This window comes from Chrysoperla carnea, chromosome 1, assembly GCF_905475395.1.
Source record: "Chrysoperla carnea chromosome 1, inChrCarn1.1, whole genome shotgun sequence".
In the NCBI taxonomy this organism is placed as follows: Eukaryota; Metazoa; Arthropoda; class Insecta; order Neuroptera; family Chrysopidae; genus Chrysoperla; species Chrysoperla carnea.
Window position 1 is genome coordinate 53,130,397 of NC_058337.1, and position 21,098 is coordinate 53,151,494.

General features: G+C 29.2%; 1 protein-coding gene across 1 annotated transcript in view; it reads right to left on the reverse strand.

Annotated features, from left to right (window-relative positions):
• LOC123305193 (leucine-rich melanocyte differentiation-associated protein-like) overlaps positions 1–4,339 on the reverse strand; it is a 43,752-nt gene extending 39,413 nt beyond the window's left edge. Inside the window, exon 1 of the mRNA XM_044886836.1 lies at positions 3,943–4,339. Within this exon, the coding sequence (XP_044742771.1) occupies positions 3,943–4,014 (72 nt within the window). The 5' untranslated portion in view covers positions 4,015–4,339. The remainder of the gene's footprint in view (positions 1–3,942) is intronic.
• Between the last annotated feature and the right edge of the window lie 16,759 nt (positions 4,340–21,098).

A 21,098-nucleotide genomic window follows, 5' to 3' on the forward strand; every position in this document is an offset into this window, starting at 1 on the left:
ATGAAAGACATTTTCAAATAATTTTTATAATTCTCCAATCATTATCCTCGAATAGTGCGCGTAAAAAATCCTGAATTTTGTTAATGGGGGGTTTTGAAGTCGCTGATTGTGAATATGACGATAAAAATGATCTACACCGCACCTGGAGGTCGGTTCGCCCTGCTTTCGATGTCGTCTATAGGAATTTCTACCCTATCTTTAAACAGGTGTAAAATTTTTACACCTTTATTTAGTGATTTACATCATCGAATGCACTGGTACCTATATGCTTTGATAATAATTTTAAAATTCATTAAGTTTATTGATTTCTCAAAATTTCTCTTTGCTCTCAGTTTCAGGATTCAGTTACATTTCACATTTATAACTACAACATTTTTCTATAATTTAATACAAATTATTTTCGTCTTTTACATGGACGTGTACATAAATTTTTACTATCTTCCCAATTATTACTCAGAAGAATAGCAAAATCAGGTCTCAGCAATCTCAAAAACTCCCCGAGTAACAAACTTCAGGACATTTTACGCATTATTCGAGGATAATAATTAAAAAATTTAAAAAAAAAAAAATACATATATATATAAGATTGATCGTTTTGAAAACAGCCAAAGATATCGAAATTGTTGACTCTACATTTTTTTAGGAAAAAAATTTCCAACAATTTTTTATCAAATCAATTAGTTTCAAGATATTGTTAATTAGCACATATATATTAGGCCGCTTTTCCCGATTTTCGGGAAAGTGGCTGATGATATCACAAATTTGGAATCTAAATTTTTTTAGGAAAAAAATTTCCGATATTTCTTTGAAACTTTTTTTCACAGAGTTTATGGTTTCCGATATATTGGCCAAAAACCGTTTTATATATTATATTATATATATATATTTTGAGCGGACTATTTGTACAATATATGAGTAAATGAAAATTTTAAAGAAACGCATCTACCAGCCCCGAATTCGATCCAAATCAGTCCTCCAAATGGTTTATTTTTGGAGACTACGATACTACTTTCAGTTACACATGCAGGCGAATGTTTCAAACTTAACATCCGTATAACATTCACTATATGCAGGCGTTAAAAATAGATTTCATCGAAATGTTGCACATATAGAGATCCCTGTTTAAAAAAAATATTTCATTATTTAAATAATACGGCTTTGATAATTTTATCGCACTATTTAAACGTGTCATATCAACCAAACTAATTTAAAAATGGTTATTTCCAAAAAGTAAATCGAGTGAATTCTATCGAATGGTGAAATATAAAATTTGTGTACCATTTTTTTTCTTCCAATAAATAAACAGATTCAGTTGAAATTGATTGCAAAATTAACAGAACTATATCTATAATATTTTTGCATTTATTTTCTGACTAGATACCCGCCCGCTTCACTGGGCTTTAAGGTAAAAACCACCGCTTTATAACTTTCACCCTCTCTTGATATAAACAGTTTTCAATTTTGTTAAATGTAAAATAGTCATAATTCATTGAGTATATCAGAAAAGTGGCCATGATTTGTTTGACTACGATTTAAATTTTTACAAAATTGTTATTTTTTATAAATAAATGTAGATTATTACAAAATATACATCATTTTTAACAGAAAACAAAGCATTGTCATTGTTTAAACCGTTATCATGTTTTTCGATTTTTCAGCAGGTTAAAAGGTTACAAGAATGTTCTCGAATTAGAATTTTCGTACTACCGAAAAAAAGATTCATAAATGCACTGAAAATTGCTATGAATTAATCATTATCATAAATAAGTAAAAAATTTTGTACTATACTAAAATCAACTTAACGAGGCCAACGTTGGAAACTTTAAAGTGCGTTTTCAAATATAAATTATTTTAAAGGAGAATTAGAAGATCCGAACCAGATAAATTAAATTGTGTGCTATAAAAAACGCACTTTGTTTTTTTGAAGATTGGCCTCTTGATTTGTTAGTCTCTCTTGGCTAAGTTGATTTTAGTAGAGTACCTGCACTCTTTTGGGTGTTTGGGTGCATGGCCGCAATCGGACAATACATGATATGGACTGTGGGCAAATAAATTCCAAAATGAAAAGTCCTTAGAAACTATGGGTCCGATATGTGATGATCCTATTATCCACAAAGTCTTTTAATAATTTCTATCAATTATTTTACGTATTTTAAATGAAAATTTGTATAATCAGCAAAGTTATTATAATTAATTTTTACTTCAGTTTATCAGCCATGATTCTTCCTGTAAATTTTAAACTCATGGAAAAAGATTAGATGATAAATTATAGACAAATTATATTTTCTACAACTTGGCCTATCGTAGAAATGTAAATATGTATTCCTAAACTCGCAATTCTTAACAAATAATTATAAATTAAGTTATAGTCCAGTGCATTTACGGACCGACCCAAATTCTGTGACACTAAATTTTGTTATTCATTCATTCGACGATTTGATTTGGTGTCGTTGGATTTGTCTGCGTTTTTTCTTCAAACTCATTTAGGACAAAGTACACGCTACGAGTGAAAAAAAAGGTAATCGTGTTCAAAGTAAAAAATATTTTCGTGGGTTTCTTTTTGTTACGGTTTGTGTTTCTAATCTAATTTACACTAAAGCGGGTAAACAGCGATGTTTACGAACAAATATTTCCAACAAGAGTTGTTTATTTTTATATAAGGAATATTTTTTACACTTAAACTTTTGTTGTACCCTCTAACGGTTTAAAAAATGAACTTATGATGCTCATTTACGAACTTCAACCTCACTTTTTACGTCCTTAGCACGCTACAAAAATTTCAGCTCGATATGTCTTGACGAAGAAGCTGCACAATTAAAAAACCATTTGCAAAAAACCAATACAACAAGAAACTCAGAAAAACTTTTTTGACTTTGAACATAAATAAAGTTTTTGCTATCAATCGTAGCGTGTACTTTGACTTGAATCGGTTTGAAGATAAAACGCAGCCATGTCCAACGATACTAAAGACATCAAATTTTAATGAATAGAACGACGCCAAAACGCAAAAAAATCATTTTCCAAGATGGCGACGAAAAGGTTTAGTGTTTGATATCTCCTTTCATTTTAAAGTTATCGTCATCACCGGCGGACAGACTTACTTAATTACTTGATTCTATGAACGCCTATGCCAAAACTTTGTTCGTATCATCAATATATCTAAGCGTTACAAATTTGGGTTTAAAATTAGTATACCTTGATAAATATATCATATACACAGGGTATAAAAACGGAGGCGGAAGGTTTCAATAGATAAAATTTTTACTTAGTATAAGTATAAGAAATTCAGAACATCCAAAAAAATCAAAATGCATTCACTATAAGTGGGTTCCGAGGTAAAAACCTAATAGTACTGGACTAAAGCCATAATTGTTATGAACTAAATAAAATGTAACGGATATTTTTATTAGAGGCGGCGAACTTTAAATTGAAATGTTTAATATTCATGAAATTTGACAGAAAATATTATGGCATTAATTTTTTATTAGGACTTTTGTGGATGTAATGGCTGTTTAACAATGGCTTGTGGATTATCACTCCAAAAACAGAGAATCTGTTTATGGGCATAGCCATGTTATTAAATGATAATTGAATACATTCAGATTTACTAGGAAAATGAGACCTCCAGATTACGTTCTGTACGCGTCAGCCACAGTGTTTACATGCCGGAAATCATATTCAAACATTAATGCCATAAAATTATCTTACAAATAAAGTCAAATGTAGGGAAATTATTTTTATTTCTTTCATAATATCATTTATTTAAAAATAAAAAAAAATTTGATAAAATAAACAATTAAATGTTATTCTATCGTTGATTTTTCAACATGTTTCAAGGAGAATGTGTAATAGTAATATTAGTAATCAATAAATAAATGTGTAATAGTAATCAATAAATAATTAACATGGATTTGTTACAATAGATTCAAAAATAAAACTCACGTGGTTATTTACAAAATGTATTGAAGCTTTATCAGTACCAGTTGCAATATATCCATTATTATTGGTTGCCATTTTTATTTAATTATAAATATTTATTGAAACAATTGTTCAAAAAACAACAATAACAACACTAATAAAACACTTCGGAGGTTTTTTTGTTGTAGATTAAAATGAAATCACCATAGTAACTACACTTTATAATCATCACATAACCATTTGAATTCAGTCAGCTCTTATTCAATGTTTAAAAATGTTTTTTTTAAAAACAACACGTTTTTTTTTTTTAATAATTATAGTCAAATGACAATAAATATTGCTACTGATACATCCTATTGTGTACATGTGAATTTTTCTTGTTTGTAAATATTTTCTTACACTTTGTTTTTAAACTTTTTTTACTACTCACAACTATATTATCTTTTATCAATTTATTTTATTGTTTTATTCACTCGGTCAGTTCACAAACTTATAAAATGTGGGTTTTATTATTTAAATAAAAAAAGTTGATTTTTTTAATTTATTTATTAAAAAAAAAAATCAGTGGAGGATGAACTGTTGTATTTTTGTTAGTTTGTGTTCAATAACAGTGGCGTTGCTTTGGCATTGATATCTGTATTTAATAAAAAATATAAATGTGTTTTTTATCTTTTTTAATTTTCCGTTTGAGATTATGTCGTTGATTGATAGAAATGTTAATATACAGGTTGTTTGAGTAGAAATAAGTTTTTCTATGAATTTGAACCATTTTGAACATATGAAACTTCTGACCTAAATTTCAGGAATATTAAGTTCTGGTGTGCAAGTCATCGGGAATATTAAGTTCTGGTGTACAATTCAGGAATCATGAATACAAATTTAAAGAAAAGGGTTTAATACAAGTCTTAGATCTGCCAAAATGTCGCTAAAAAAATTTTACGATATCAATAATGGGATACGAGAAATAAAAATGTATTCACTTTGTTTTATTCACAAAAATTTTTCTAGCAAATTTTTCGGATGAAAAAGTTTATTTTTGTGTAGTTCAACTAATTTCTTATTGGATAATTTTTTAAGAACCTAAGTATTCTAGTGACTTGCGTTCTCATGTAAATGTTTTTTGCCTTCACTATTGAGACAGAAGTCTCAATATAAATTATTGTTTTACTGGAATTATATTTGAATACTCCGAATGTAATCCTTCATAAGACTTGAACACGACCGTTTAATATTATTTCTAAGTAAGATTCTTTCAGTGCTTTTTTATTTATATTTCAACTATATTATATAGATAGAAATGTCTCTACACCTTAATAATAGAAGATTTTTTTAAAATAAATGAAAATACATTACACACCAGCCAAATGGACAAGAGCGAAAATATTTCCCGGCTTAAATTTGAACAATTGCTGCTTTAATTGTCGGCAGTGGTACTTTACTATCACACGCAATAATAACGAAGGTAACATCCATAATAAAAAAATATTTTAATAAAAAATACTTTTTAAGGGGCAAGCTTTTATTGTACTAAAAAGTAGAAAATAATTTTATCTATGAGCCACGCATCCCGACTATTTGTAAAAGATTGAGGGGAGAATCGGAACGCCTCATCTACTCCACACTATTTGTAAAAGATTGAGGCGCTCAATTTAAAATATAAAAAATGAATCGGAACGCCTCATCTACTCCACATGCCTAATTATTTTCCGATTCATTCTTGATATTCAGCGGCGCAAGCTTTTACAAATAATCGGGTATGAGTGACTCATAGATAAAATTTTTTTCTACTTTTTAGTAAAATAAAAAGCTTATTCCTTAAAATATATTTTTCTTAAAATTTAATTAAGACTAAAAAAATGTATATATACCAAATATGGTGGAAGCGATGGAAAATCAGTACGCCTCAACCTTACCATGCATTGTCATCCAAACTAAATGTGCATTTAAAATTTCAACTCAAACGGAAACCGGGAAGTGGATCAAATTTGACCTGCAAAATTTGATTACATACAGACAACGGGACAAGTGAAACTAAATAAAAGTTTGTACAAAATCTCAGATATAATACAAAGAATAATATACTGCTGCGCTCATGTAATTCTTCAGGTATTCAATGCAGTGCTAGAGTCTATTATTATAGTTAGGTGAACAAAACAAGTTTTTTAATAGTTTCTCAATTACATTTAAAGATGGAGTCATATGTTTAGTACCTCACGTGTTTTAATAAATAAGGTATTACTACTAAATTACGTCATCAAACATTTATACGTATTCCCCGTATATACAGGCGATCCATTAAATAGTTAACATATATATGTTTTATAGATAGAAAACTTCTAGAGATATGTTTCAGGCAGGTATCGAAAATTGCTTCTATTTTACGTGAATGTAAAACATTGTTTGCTTTTTCTTATGGCGCTTAAACCTTACTTGATTCAAATTTTGATAGAAGGTTTCTCATATCTTGATACCTTGGAACAGAACACCTCCTTAAGTGCTCGGAATGACAAACGTTAGTTTCACTAATAAAATGATCGAATATCAAAAAGTAGCTACCTGAGAAATGACTTGCCACATAAAATTGCCTACTGAAAATCATAACAAAAATGAATTAAACGATTGAAAGTTATTATTTTCTATTTATGATAATAAATACTCTTGGAAAAATTTGTATATACTGAAAAAAATTAGGTTTCGCCCCCATTTCATTGTACAAAAATTGAAATGATAGCTTTTTACAAAAATTGATATATTCCTTTTTTTTATATACAAAAATTGTTACATATTTTTAACCTAAAAAATGTTATTTTTAATTTGAGAATTCCTCTTTTACTTTCTTACCCCTGTCATGGAACATTGGCCAAGAAACTACGAATTAATTTTGACTTTATTTTAAAAACGTTCTAGGTTTTGGTGAATCACCTGTATAATATTATTTTCAAACAACTAAATCTATCTATTCAGTGTCAAATATCAGATAGCCTCCCTGCCATGCTACGCTGACTGTGACTAGTGACTTGAGTATATACAGATGGTATTCCAAGTATCCTTTTATTGTATACAAATATTTTTTATTTATATTTTAAGTTTGATATAATCTTATTCTATTCAGGAAGTCAAGTTAGCCTCCAATAGTGGCCTGTTAGCCTGTAAGTCAGCTTTATTACGATCGCTGTTTTGAATAGGGAGTCGTATTCGGTAACTATATAATTCCATGTAAGAGTGCGAAAGATTTGTGCAGGTAGATATGAAATGAAGTTAAGTTTATTAAGCTAACACAACAATTTTAGCACATATAAAATTGAAGAGTGTATTAATTTAATCCAAGCACATTTAGTACTAGCTTTATATTAAGATAGAACACACGACATAAAGTTTTAGCATCCAAAAAATAAAAAAGTGTATTAAAATTAAAATCAAAGCATGCTTAGTGCTAATTTAGTAATTTAAAAAAAAGCTTGAACTTTTTTTTTTTTTTAAATTACGGGCATGTATGCTGGCTTAATATTAAACTATGTCATGTGTGTGAGCTTAATGTTAAGTTAGTAATAATAAGCCATACTCATATCTTGAAAAAAAAAAAATTAAAATTTTTTTTAATGAGGTGGTATAGCACTTAAAAATTTTATTAAATATTGGAGGTATTTTTAATGGTGTCTTATGGCTGGGTATGGTCCCTTGTCTGCTAAGTGTATAAAAAATATCTGAGTGCTGTGCAAAGTTAGATAAATGAAATAATATAGCACAATGAATCCCATATGTAATTTTAAAGTCAACAAGAGCCTGTGCATGTTAGGTTTCGTTAAATTTACAAAAACCGTATACTCTGATAGATCTAAAAACACGAATTATTGTTATATATGGTGGTAGGGGGCTCAAAGTTCAACCATAAGTAACATGTCTTTGGAAACATTTATCTGGTTTAATGTCTGTCTGATAAGAAGAGTCAGAGGAAGGCTTTTAATCTTTTTTTAACGACACGATGAGTTTAATGAAAAAATTATTTTATTCATATTAATATTTGACATGTTGCCCTATTAGCGCAGTTGGTTAAGGCGTATCGTATTAAGGAGTTCGATAATTTAATTAATAGTTGTGATGGGCTGGTGTAGTGCATGATATATGCATGAAGGAGGTGCACTCAGCCTCTGAAATTGAGGAGCTGATAAATGAAATTATCAGCGGAAAGGTGTTAAAACACATATATGGTATCACAATGGGCTCTATAGCCTGAGTGTCTTTCGTGGACAGCCAATTTAACCTAACCTAATGTTTGACATATACCGCCCCCTCCTCTTGATATCCCAAAAGTAATGTATATAGCGTGGTTTTCTAACCAAGTTTTTTTGAAGCACAATTTTGGTTCGCAAAGTATATTGCTGGTAGGAAATATTTTAGGATAAATTAAAAACTCTAGATAATTTTTATCGCAATCATAACACGCTGGCTGGCATATATATGGGTTAGGAAATTGCGAGAATATTTTTCTAGGCTTGTATTTTCGAACTCTCTTTTCTTGTTTAAAAATATACATGTTTGTTCAAAACGAATAAAGTAATCGTATCTCTAAAAGCAAGACAGTATCAAATAGTCCTGTTTCTAAAATCAGGCTCCAGTTTATACTAAACTATTTTTATGTATATTTGGTTCAATTTTTTGTCTTATTCAATTCTTTATCTCATATTTAAATAACATAGAGAGTAAACTGATAAAGAAATTATTAAATTTTATCGATATAAATTATTCATTTTGTTATTTATTATAAATTCCAATCAATAATAAATATATTTTCAAGTAATTGAATTGACTTTAGAAATAACCAAATTAAATTTTAAAGAAACTTAAATTTATTAGTTGTTACATAATTTACATAAAACAAAAATGTAGCAGTATCAACAATTTTTTTATGTACCATTTTTAATTATTCATATAGACGTTCAACATTTTCGTTTTTTTCTTCGCGATGATGATTTTAAGGTAGTTCCTCCGCGACAGTCCAGTCAAAAAGTTTTGGACTAATACTATCATTCAGCGCATTAACTGTGCTATGACTACTATGACTATACCATATATTATTTTCACAAGACTGTAGTTCCTCACTACTGTTTCTCCTATACATATAAACACACACACTATGATATATACCTTTAACATTAGTCTTCATATCCTTTCCACAAAAAAACATCGCTAAAACGAGTTATTTATTTAAGTTTTTTATCGAAACTATATGGTAAATAACTTTAATTTTTTTAAATATATTTTCTAAATATAGTATTCTACATTATATTAGTTTTTCATAGAGATGGTGAACGTCATTCATTGATAAATAAATATAATATTTGTAAATTTGTGTATTTTTATACGCTTCTCCCATGTACACGTACAAATTGCGTCACTTTTAATTGATAATATCTCATGTATGGCATGGTAAATCATCTTCTAATTTTAACAGCATGTGTATTATGAATTAAATATTTTATATTCTGAGTTTTGAGAAATTCTTGAAATATCACTTTCGTGTAGGTACTACCTAAACGTTGTGTTCTCATACGCTATATATTTATTGAGATATATATATAGGTATATACTTACAACTATAGTTGTCTAATTTCGCAAACCATGTCTAGTTCACAAGTGCCTTTTAAAGAATTCCAGTTCGCTTTCCTAAAAAATAATAACCATGGTGTTGTTTGAATTTTTGAAAGTCTCAAAACAAATATTGCAAAAGTGACACTTGGTTTTTTCTTTCCATGCCATTGCTTATATGTTTACTTTCTATTAAAAAGTTTTTTTTTTTTTTGTAAATTTGTTTTTCTTCATTCCAAGTGAAAATTATCAAAAACTTTCAAAATATGTTGTTTTTTGAGATTCCTCCATAAGAGCCAATGTATTTTATATTGATTTTCAATGACTTTTTTCTTAATAATTTGAATGGATACCTATGCTGAAATTTTCACCACACATTCTTTGAGTAAAAGTGTGCCTAGACAAAATTTTGAGCCTATGAATCAAACATTGTTGGCATGCTCATACATCCGTAATTTTTATTTTATTTTATTTATTTATTATTATTTGCATAGCCGTGTACAAACACAGATACAGTAAGTCAATAAGTCAATAATCAATAAAACAAAAAATAAACTATGAACTAAAATTTGAATAAAAAAAATGAAATCAGCCAATATTAACTAATTTTAACAACATTTCTGTATCAAATGTGTCTTTCATCTGTTTTTAAAAACTTTAATTTTCGTTGAAGTACTTTTTATGTCTTTGGACAAGTTATCAAATATTTTATTGCCTGCATTTACCGGACATTTTTCAAAAAAATATCGTATACTATTAATTGGATTTTTTGTACTTCTGATATCGTATCTTTTTGTTTCTTTTACACTACAATACTTATTTGCAACCATTAATACCAAAAGTTCGTAGGCATAGTTGACTAAAATAGTTAATTAGGTAACAATTTAATGAAAAATCAAAAAAACTTTTTATCAAAGTTTTTTCTTAACAATTCCAATTATGTCATTTAATAATACTCATCATATAGTTAGCTGGAAAAAAATTTGTTTACTCCATTTGTTTAAATAATTATTATAAACAAATTCCATATTTAGGTAATGCAAATTTTTTCCAGATACAATAATACTCATCAAATGAAACATAGTTAGATTTTCTGAGGCGAACTTGATTTTTAAAAAGCTCACTTGTAAATTATACTATAGTGGCAAAATTTAATTTGATTATAGTTGTGATGGGCTGGTGTAGTGTATGGTACATGCATAGATGAGATGTACACAGCCTTTTAAATAATTGAATAGGTGAAATTACCATCGGATATTTGGTTTACTACATCTGCTATGTTGGGAACCAAATTAGAGGATTTTGAATTATTAAGACTTAATGTTAATGATAAATCACAATTGTCTTTATCATTGAACGGAGCAGAGACCGAAAAGAGAATGTCTTATATATTATTAACTAGCTGTAAACTACCCGCTTTGCTGGGCAATATCTCCACTTTCACTCCTCCGTCATATTCCCCTGCGTAGGGGATACAGTTTTGTAATGTACACATCATGCTTTTTTATTTAATAACCCATTTGGCTATATTTGAAAATATTCGATTATTAATTCCCACTTTCTCGCTCCACCTTTCTACCCCCCGAAGGTTAAAATAGATAAAAACAATCCTTGAAGCTGGTTTTGTATCTTGCTAATATTTGACTATTATCGATGCACAACTTTTTAAGTTTTTAAAGCACATCCCTCTCAACCCCTTTCTCTACTGTATGTACTTACTCTTGACGTATTATTTATATAAACCTTCCTCTTGATCTACTCGATCTAATAAAAAAACCGCATCACAATCCGTTGCGTAGTTTTAAAGACCTGAGCATTTATAGAGATTAGGGACAGACAGGCGGATTGAAGCGACTTTGTTTTATAGGATTTAAATTACAATCACTTACCGATTAGGATGATTTTTAAACAATGTATGTCTACGTTCGACTTAATAGCCGGCTCGACTTCAGGATGTTCTATTTAGCAGTACAAACTGTGTATATGTTTTGTTTAATATGTTACATGTTAATTTTAGACAACTTTTATTACATTATTGGTTTTAATTTGCATACACATATACAATATATTGTTTTTATTTTTTTTATTTTGACTACCTGAAGTATATAATTTATTTAATAAAAATTCATAAAACTGATAATGGTCGAAATTATTTTCTATTTGAGCATAGTTTATCCTAAAGTATCTCGAATTGGATTTATGCTATACATACAATCTTTTTGGTAAAAATTATTTCTGTCTAAGTCCGTTAATGACTAGACAAAGTAAAATTTTGTGAGATGTACAATGTTAAAAATATCTCAGGGATATTAAGATAGAAAATGTATGAAATTTGAATTTATTTTGTTCATTTTGTAATGTCACAGTGGCTTGGCCGTAAACAAGCGAATTTTAGATTCGGAGTCTCACTTTTAGAAAGGATCATCATCCTGGTGCCGTGTGCCGTTTGCTTTTTGCCGTGAGGGTGGTGGGCCGTGTCCATCGTGTCATGTTCTATGAGCAGTGTGCCATGAGCCGTGTGTTTTTAGCCATGTGGTGGGTGCCATGATATATCGTGAGACGTGAGCCGTTTTGCCATATGCCTTGGGCCGCACCACTAAGTAGCCTTAGGTTGTGGGTTCGAATCCAGGCAGCATTTATATTATTATTTATTCAGTATGAGCATTTATAATTTATGGGAGCGGTAAAATAAGTAAGTAGCCGTCTCCACCTACATCATAAATTTAATTATATACGGATTTAGTTTAATAAATTTAGATTAAAAAATAATAATATGGGTGGCCTCTGTTAGAAAAACGGAGAATAAACCCAATTATTATTAATAAATAATATTATTACATGATCGATAATGTACATTGTACTATGCGAAGTTGATCTTCTAATTTTATAAAATATTCCCTCATGCCAAACTTTGCCGAAGACTTGATTACCATCAAGAAGTACAAAAGAAACGCAGCTATTTTAAAAAAAAATGTGGTTTATGATTTTAGCTAGCTGGTGTACTTGCTCAATCGAAAACAAAAATTTTCTCTGGAAATGACTACTTTTAACGTTTTAGTAGAAGTTTTCTCAAGAGCAATATAATGCACAAAAGAAAATGAAGGTATTAAAAAGACGAATCGCATTTGAAAAAAATTTCAGGTCAAACTTCGGGTTAACTTATGTGTGAAATTTGAATGATCAAAATTTTTTCATTAGAAAATTTGTGAACTTGAATACATTCATTCATACATCTTGTCATTCAGGAAAGAATAGGAAAAGTTATTACTACGTCAATCGGGAATAGCATTACTCGATATCATATAACTTTTGTTTCTTAGGGTCTTATCTACTTAAGGTAGTACCAGCATGAAATCACTTTTCGACAGATTTGGACGAATTTTTTTTCTCGGGTTTATAATAGCTTTATTTATGAATTCCTAAAATTTCATAATTTTTGACCGTTTAGATCGCGAGATATTTAAAGACAAAGTTCGCGATTTTGAGGGTCATGTCCCATTTAAAGCATGTAAAATGTCCGGTCTCTCCAACTATTTTTTATGATATTATTATATATTGAAGAAAAAGTAGAAAAAAATGTTTATACAATACAATTCTAAAAAAAAAATTTAGAAATTAATTTTCACTTTCGAGATATTAATTTTGACGTAAATTGATCGAAATTGGGACGTTGGCATAATTATTTCCCATTTTAAACGGTCAAAATTTCTGAAACCTTGGGAATTAATAGTAAGCATTATTAAATTCTTAAATTTAATTTTTCGTTAAATTCTGTCGAAAAAAAAATTGTACCATTGCTTTAACATAGAAACTGCAAATACCATGCTGGAACATCGTTAACGTAAAATTTTCAAGTCAATCAAAGCTATAGTAGAGCATTCAGAGATTTAATACTCGTTTACTGGTGCATATGTTATGCAACTATCAGCATACATATGTATAAGTGATTGCATATAGAAATAAAATACATCTAAATTGTTGCATAATAATAATCAATTCACTTCAATACTTTAATTCTATTAGTGATCTAATCAAGGTATACCTATAGTCCTTACTTACGTATCTATAGTATACAAGGTGGAATATATTTCAATAAACATAGCGCTACTACGTAATATTATTAAATTGAATAAAATAGCTTCTGGTGTTTAAAGTAATCTTAAACGAAAATATTTACTTACTTCGCATGTATAGTATGGTATAAAACTGAAATTTACTATTTATAGTGCTTTCTGTAGTAATGAAGATGAGGTGAGGTGGCATGAAGTGAATTAAAGACTGGTAATTCTACATTTTCCAGCCAAAGCCAGGATACAGCAAACCAATACATGTAAAAAGTTGGAATTTTCCATAGAAATCAATGCACTATTTTTATACTATTAAAGATCACAATCAAAATGGCAGGCAAAGTTGGTAGAAAACAGTTTTGTTTTGGTAATTTTTTTTTTTGTACGCTTTGTATCCAAAAACAATCGATCTAGCCCAGTTAGATGTCTAAAAATCAAATACTAAATTTATTGAAAAAAACAGTTAAAAATTGCATTTTTTTTTTGAAACGCCCGTTTCTCTTGAAAAAAACCTCCATCAATAACTCGGTCCTCTTTTATAAATATCAACTAGAAGCAAATATACTAGACGGAAAAATTGAACAAATATACTATAGTATTTCAAAATGTTTCACAAGCGATTTTTTTCATGTTACCGATCAATTAATCAAGCACACAATATCCGCACTTATACAGGCAACTATTGAAGAAAATTCTAAGCACAGAAACTAAACTTAACCTTGGTTTTAACGTAACCTTGACTTAACTTAGCTTTGACTAACCTTAGCCTTGATTTAACTTAACCTAGACTTAACTTAACCTTGATTTAAATTATCCTAATGTTACCGATAAATTAATCAAGCGCACAAAATCCGCACCTATTCGAGCACTTTTGAAGAAAATTCTAAACACAGAAACAACTTAACCTTGATTTAACTTAATCTAGACTTAAGTTAACCTTAACTTAATTTAACCTTGACCTAACTTAACCTTGACTTAACTTAACTTTGAATTAACTTAACTTTGACTTAACTTAACCTTGACTCAACTTAACCATGACTTAACTTAACTTTGACTTAACTTAACCTTGACTTAAAATAGCTTGACTTAACTGAACCTTGACTTAACTTAACCTTGATTCGCACCAAACAGTAACTTTTCTGGATGCATTAGTAGCTCTTGCAATGCTTCTGGATTTTTTTCAATCCAAAATTGACAATTCTGCTTATTTACGTACCCATTGATGAAAAAATGAGCTTCGTCGCTTAACACAATTTTCGAAAAAAATTGGATCTTCCGCCAACTTTTCCAGAGCCCATTCACAAAAAAAACTGCATAGTGGTAGGTCGTTCGCCTTCAATTTTTACACCAGCTGTATTTTATAAGGCTTCACACTTAAATTCTTCCGTAAAATAAATCTTTCCACGCTTTTGAGTAACAGAAGCCCGAATAACCGCTTCAGTGGGTGGATTAAACTGACCATAAAATGGAAGAAACACGCATTCTGATAATAAAATTCCATGATTTGTTGTTGTTAGTTTGTAAGACTATAAGATTCATGGTAAAATTACAGACAAAACTGAAGATGTTTGACAATGACACAAAACACGAAACGTGCGTGAGCTTTCAAAATCAGTGTTGCCAAAAAGAAAAATAGTTAAAAAAACACCCGTTATGTCCGGCTGTCGTGAGGTACAAACAAGTAGTTTTATCAGTTTTAGAGGCCCTCGAGAGAAAAGAGGAAAAAAGACTTTCTCTTAGAGAGGATTTTGTTTCTTCTTAAAGAGAAAATGACAGCACCTGGCAATTACTCTCACTTTTAGAGTTTCTTTGCTTAGTTTAGTCTCATCCAGGTTGGACTGTATAAAAGTATATATTGATTGCATAAAAGTTGCCTAAGGAAAACTTTAAAATTATGTTTTGAAATATACTGTAATTTATGTGCACAGAAAAATAATATAAGAAAATTAATTTCTTGAAAGAAAAAGTTTTTCTTTGAATTAAAAAAAATTGGTTTGTACATGGAACAAAAATTGTGAGTACAATGTTTTTGAACTTCATTGCTTTTATCATTCAGAAAACCTACGGTTTTTTTAATCCAATTTTGAAACGTAATATTAGCTTTAAGGAAAGAAATATCGGCAATCGTCTCTTTCTGAATCAAGAATCTTCTATAAAATGGGAATCTTCTATACAGTTTGTGGTTAAGAATTAATGAAAATATTTGTTCACAGTAACAATACCTACTCTTCGGGAGTGGTTGAAGATCTCAGATGAGCGTTGTGTGTGTAATGCAATCACAATATACACCAGTTATTGTCCACTTCTCATTAGTCGTTGGTGTGTAAATTAGGTCCTCCAGTGTTAGGAATTAACCTTGTTGGGCGTAGGCACCAAATTTTCAAATCTTAGACTGTTGTTTCCCTACAATATTGTAAAAATGTTGTATATTACTTCAACAGCAATCATATGTATAATATATAAACATTAGCACACATACATATTTAAATATAGTATTAGTTTCAACATGATTTGAAGTATACTGTACTGTATTTTACTGTATGTATTCTGTATGATAAATAATAATCACAAGATTTGTGATTCTGTATATAATAGACATTTCTCTTACACTACTTATATACTCTAAATATAATTGTTTCTGTTATACATAAAATTTAAATAACTTTGAGTGATTATATCTCAATAATAAAGCGGTCAATAATTTTGATTATTTTTAAAACCTAAAACAAATACAAGAATTTCAGTTAGTTTTTTGAAAATATCTTGAAACGAGATTTTCTTCTAGAATTAAAAAACATTTTAAAAACACAAACTTTCCAATGCTCACCATGTTAATTACTTCGAACTTTAATTGAATTTATCTCAAGCTAGAGACGGTCAATCGACTTCAAATTTTTATGGTGCTTAAATGTATTATTATATTCTTAATAAGTATACATTTAATTAGAATTTTCTGTCGATATGCCCATAGCGAGATAACAACCTTAAGCGAAATAAGTGAATATTTAATTGAAGTAAACGACTGTGTAAAATTATGCGAAATTTTTCTTTGGAACCCTATTATTTACTAAAATCAACAACTATATTTAAAAATAAAAATAGAAAAAAAAATTACCATCGTAACGAATTACTTTTAAATTTTGAAACTTCTTTGCACTTTTGAAACTGAAATGTCAATTCCAAGAACCACTAAGTTATATAAAATCAAACAAATTAATCTAAAAAGTTGATTTATCGAAATAGCAAGGAATAAAGGAAACTGCAATGAAATACATCAACAAAATGTTTAAGAAGCTTATTTTTACAAGTTTTTATTTATAAAATATGTAATAACTAATACGGAAGTAAAGTTTTTTGCGCAGAGGCACCATTGCGAGTTATTACTCTTGTTAACACGTCATAAATCAAAAGAATAGATAAGTAGCGCGAGAACACATACATATAAGTGCATTAGATCATTACTTTCATTAAACCTTTCCAATGAAAAATCATAAATATTCCTCGCAATAATATAATAATATTCCTATGCAATATTTACCATAGTAAATAGCGGTCGTACGAATTAATATATCGAAATTTCAAGGGAAGGGGATATATGTAAGAGAAAAAAGAGTAATTATATAAGCATATGTAATTCTTTGGAAATTATTTACAAACATTTTTGGCTTCTGTTTATTATAACTATACAGATTAAAAATAACTCTAATACTTCTACTTTAAGAGTCTTGAAAATGGAAATGGCTGGCTACCACTTTTATATATTTTGTCAAATTACCTTGATGAGTCTTCCAATTCTATAAAAGTTCTATTTGCAGTAAATTCACGAGGTGTCGAAGACATCCTGTTATAAAATATTCTGACGTAACAAATTCAGACATGCCGTTGAAAACAGTATGAAATTCATTCTACCATTATCTACCGTCTCGTGTTTTTGCTATAGCTGTAATTAGTTCAGGAAAATGGGCGAAACTAACTGTTTTGAAATTTTTTTTAAATAACAGGCCAATTTGCATCAAGTTTTTAGGATAGAATTTTTTTGAAGAATAAAGGTGGAAGATAAAAAAATGAGTTAAAAATGCAATTAGTGATTATAATTAAATACTATTATTATTATTTATTTATTTAAAGTCGCTTTTTAACATCTGGATTAACCTACGATAAAATTTTGTTATTGAAATAATTGGGTAAATTTACTTGCTGCTTAATTAGCAAAAACAATTTATAATTAACTTAAAAGGTAAAGTTTTGATAATTTTAATCGATAAACAAGTGATTTGTAAACAATTAGAATGGAAGCTAAGATTATAAATCAAAGTTAGTATGAAATATTTACATGAAGGGTGTTAATTTTAATCTATCATTACGAATATTTTATCATTGAAGTCACATAATAACCGCTGTAAAATTGTGGGGTTCAAGATAGGACGTCTTATGTTGTTCTTAAGCAAGAGCCGCGTGATCGATGGCTTGAAATTTTAGAAAGCTATTTCTATAAAAAAATGTATGTAACTTTCGTAAGAAATATTTTTTCGAAATTGAAATAACTTCAGGAGAAATCGAAAAAAATTTCTATAAACATTGTCCTACAAAGCAGTTCTTTATAAAAAGAAACTAATACCTTTTATCAGGAATTTATTGGACAACTAACTAGAGTTTTTCAAAATCAAATACAAAACATATTTTTTTCCACGGAAGGAATTTCTTCAAAGTATCTATACAGTGATTTGAAAAAGCTCGTCAAGCTTTGGAGGGAAATTGAGTGACAAATGACTCCTCGACCCCTCAATTTTAAAGATTATTTCAAGATTTATTTATTACAACGAATATCGTTTTAGTAGCTCTTTGACACATAAAGCGAATAAAAAGCACACGCAAATACACAAGATAGGGTTTTAGAGTAAATAAATCATGACGAGCCATGAAGTCCTTGGCTTTGGTATGACACATACACATAAAAGCACTTTTCTTCACATTATTTATTGATTCTAAACCTCCTGTGCTGTGCCTCCTGAATGTGATTTTGTGGAACCTAATGAAACAAAAAAAAAAAAAAAATATTAAAAAAAACTACAGTAGAGTGTCGATAATTGGAACACTTGATAATCAGAAATGTCTAATAATCGGAATACTTTTCGTCTGCCGGCACTTTCCACAACGGTTTGGGCAATCGGATACGAATTGTTGATACTAAACTTCTCTTCCGTTTTCATTTAGTTGACTATCACTCAACTCCTCCCCCATCCATTTAAGACCTTGTTTCATTTAATATGGCTGCGTGAGCGATATTGTTATAAAAAGATCCGTATTATAGTTTTCTTTAGCTCTTGAAACGGTTCAAAATTAGTTATCTGGAATCGTTGGAAAGTAATTTGGGAGTTGGCGAACTTTTTTCCATTATTTTAGATCTTCCTGGCCTATGAGCTACTGTTGGAACAATCGATCAAAATAAAATTCCCGTGTTAATTTGATTTTAATTCGAAATTTGATTCTTCGGAAAATAGATAGATTTTGTGCAACATTTAAAATAGTGAACAGGAGTTGACTTACATAAACGGCTAAAATAAGATCATTCTAATATGCACTTTAATTTGAGTCACGCCAATTTGAAGAAAATAATCTAATTAATACATCTTTGATAGGACCGGTCGTTCTCGAGAAGACATATATCACTTACTAAAGGTTTTTCTAAATAAGAATGCTTTCCTGAAGGGGCAAAAAAAGAATAAATTTAACTTTGAAGGAACATTAGTATAGTAACAGATTTTAAATAGAACACCCGGAATGTATTTAGCTTAGGTATTTAAACATTTCAGATTTAGAAAATTGTAGAACATCAACAGTAATAATACCTATTTGTAATAGTTGTTATGATAGGCTAAAGGTATTTGTATCGCAACTGCACTGCACGTTCAGCAAAACTAATCTAATCGATTAATGGGTGGTCTTCTACAAAAATTTTAACTTTTAAATCGTTAATTGTATTTGATTTTCAGAATGAACAGATTTGCTTGGGAAAATAAGAAAAACCGAAGCGGGGAGAGGATTTGTGTTCTGTGTAACGGAATTGAAACAGTCGAACATCTTATACAGGAGTGCTATGGGACCAAAGAGATTAGTATTACTATGTCTATGTATGGGACAGTAGGAAAAGAAAGGGACGATCTTTACAGTCGCGGGTTGAATAACACAAAATTGATTTTGGATGCTAAGAATATTGTAGATCTTTAAGCAGTATATAAATATTTACGCTTCACCTTGGACAATCGCTCACAATATCTTTGAATTTCACTCTACCTTGTTGTATTTGTGACAATATTTCATTTTATTTATTTATTTCTCATTGGCGATTTAGTTTAAAATTTCTATTATTTATATGTCTCATGATGTTTTTTTGTGTGCTGTGTTATCTAGTTTTATTCTTATTATTAACAACGTATTACTTTGATTAGCCAATTGGCATATCAATAAAGTTTATTATTATTATTATTATTAATTGTATTTGTAGATCCGAATCAATCTGGTAATACGAACATATCACTAGCAGAATAATAGAATGAAATCTTCGTCATCAAATGTGAAACAAATCTTAAAAGTTGCAAATATTATGAATAAACAGATATACACCCATATTCTGAATATCCCAGAAAGGATCCTAAAAAGTATTCCTTGTGAGTGACAGTCCAGTATACTATATCTAATACGCTATAGAATCTATGTTAATGTTACAAAACTTTGAAATCATTCTAGAAAAACCTTGCAAGGACGCACTTACAATTCTATCCAAGTTCCGTTCCGAAATCAACCAGATTGAGAAGTGCCTGTTTTATTTGTGATAACTACGTTTTTTCGATTATATGATTAAAAATATTGCGGTTAACAAAAGCTTCTCGAATTAAATATCAATATTTATAGTATAAAACAAAGTCGCTTGCCGCTGCCTGTATGATTAGATCTTTAAAACTACGCAACGGATTTGATGCGGTTCTTTCTAATAGATAGAGTGATTCAAGTGGAAGGTTTTTATGTATAATACGTGCATAACATATTAGAGAAACACAGATAATTTTTGAAGATAAACGAAATATTGAAATTGTACATACTAGACTCTAGAGAGATTGAAATAAATATTACGGATTGTATTTTTAAATTACTTAAGTCTTTATTTATACGATCAATTTTGGTCATTATTATTATTGTTGCCAAATCATCTATCAATGGTTAATAAAAAATTGTTTTAGCTGCAAAAATGATTCTGATAAAAACTATTGACAGTAAAGAGGGATAACTTGTTCTGAGATAAAAGAATATTTAAAATTAGAAAGTTATAGTACTTCCCAAAAAAAATTAACATTTTTCATTTCACACAATGCAAAGACTTAAATAATTCATGTTTTTGTAGAACAACCCAAATTATTATTGAGTGTTTGAGTAGGAAGTAAATCCACTGACATGAACATACACTCATTCAAATATCATTTAAATTGCAATAGAATATAATGTACATTTTAATTCACAAAAAATCCCTCA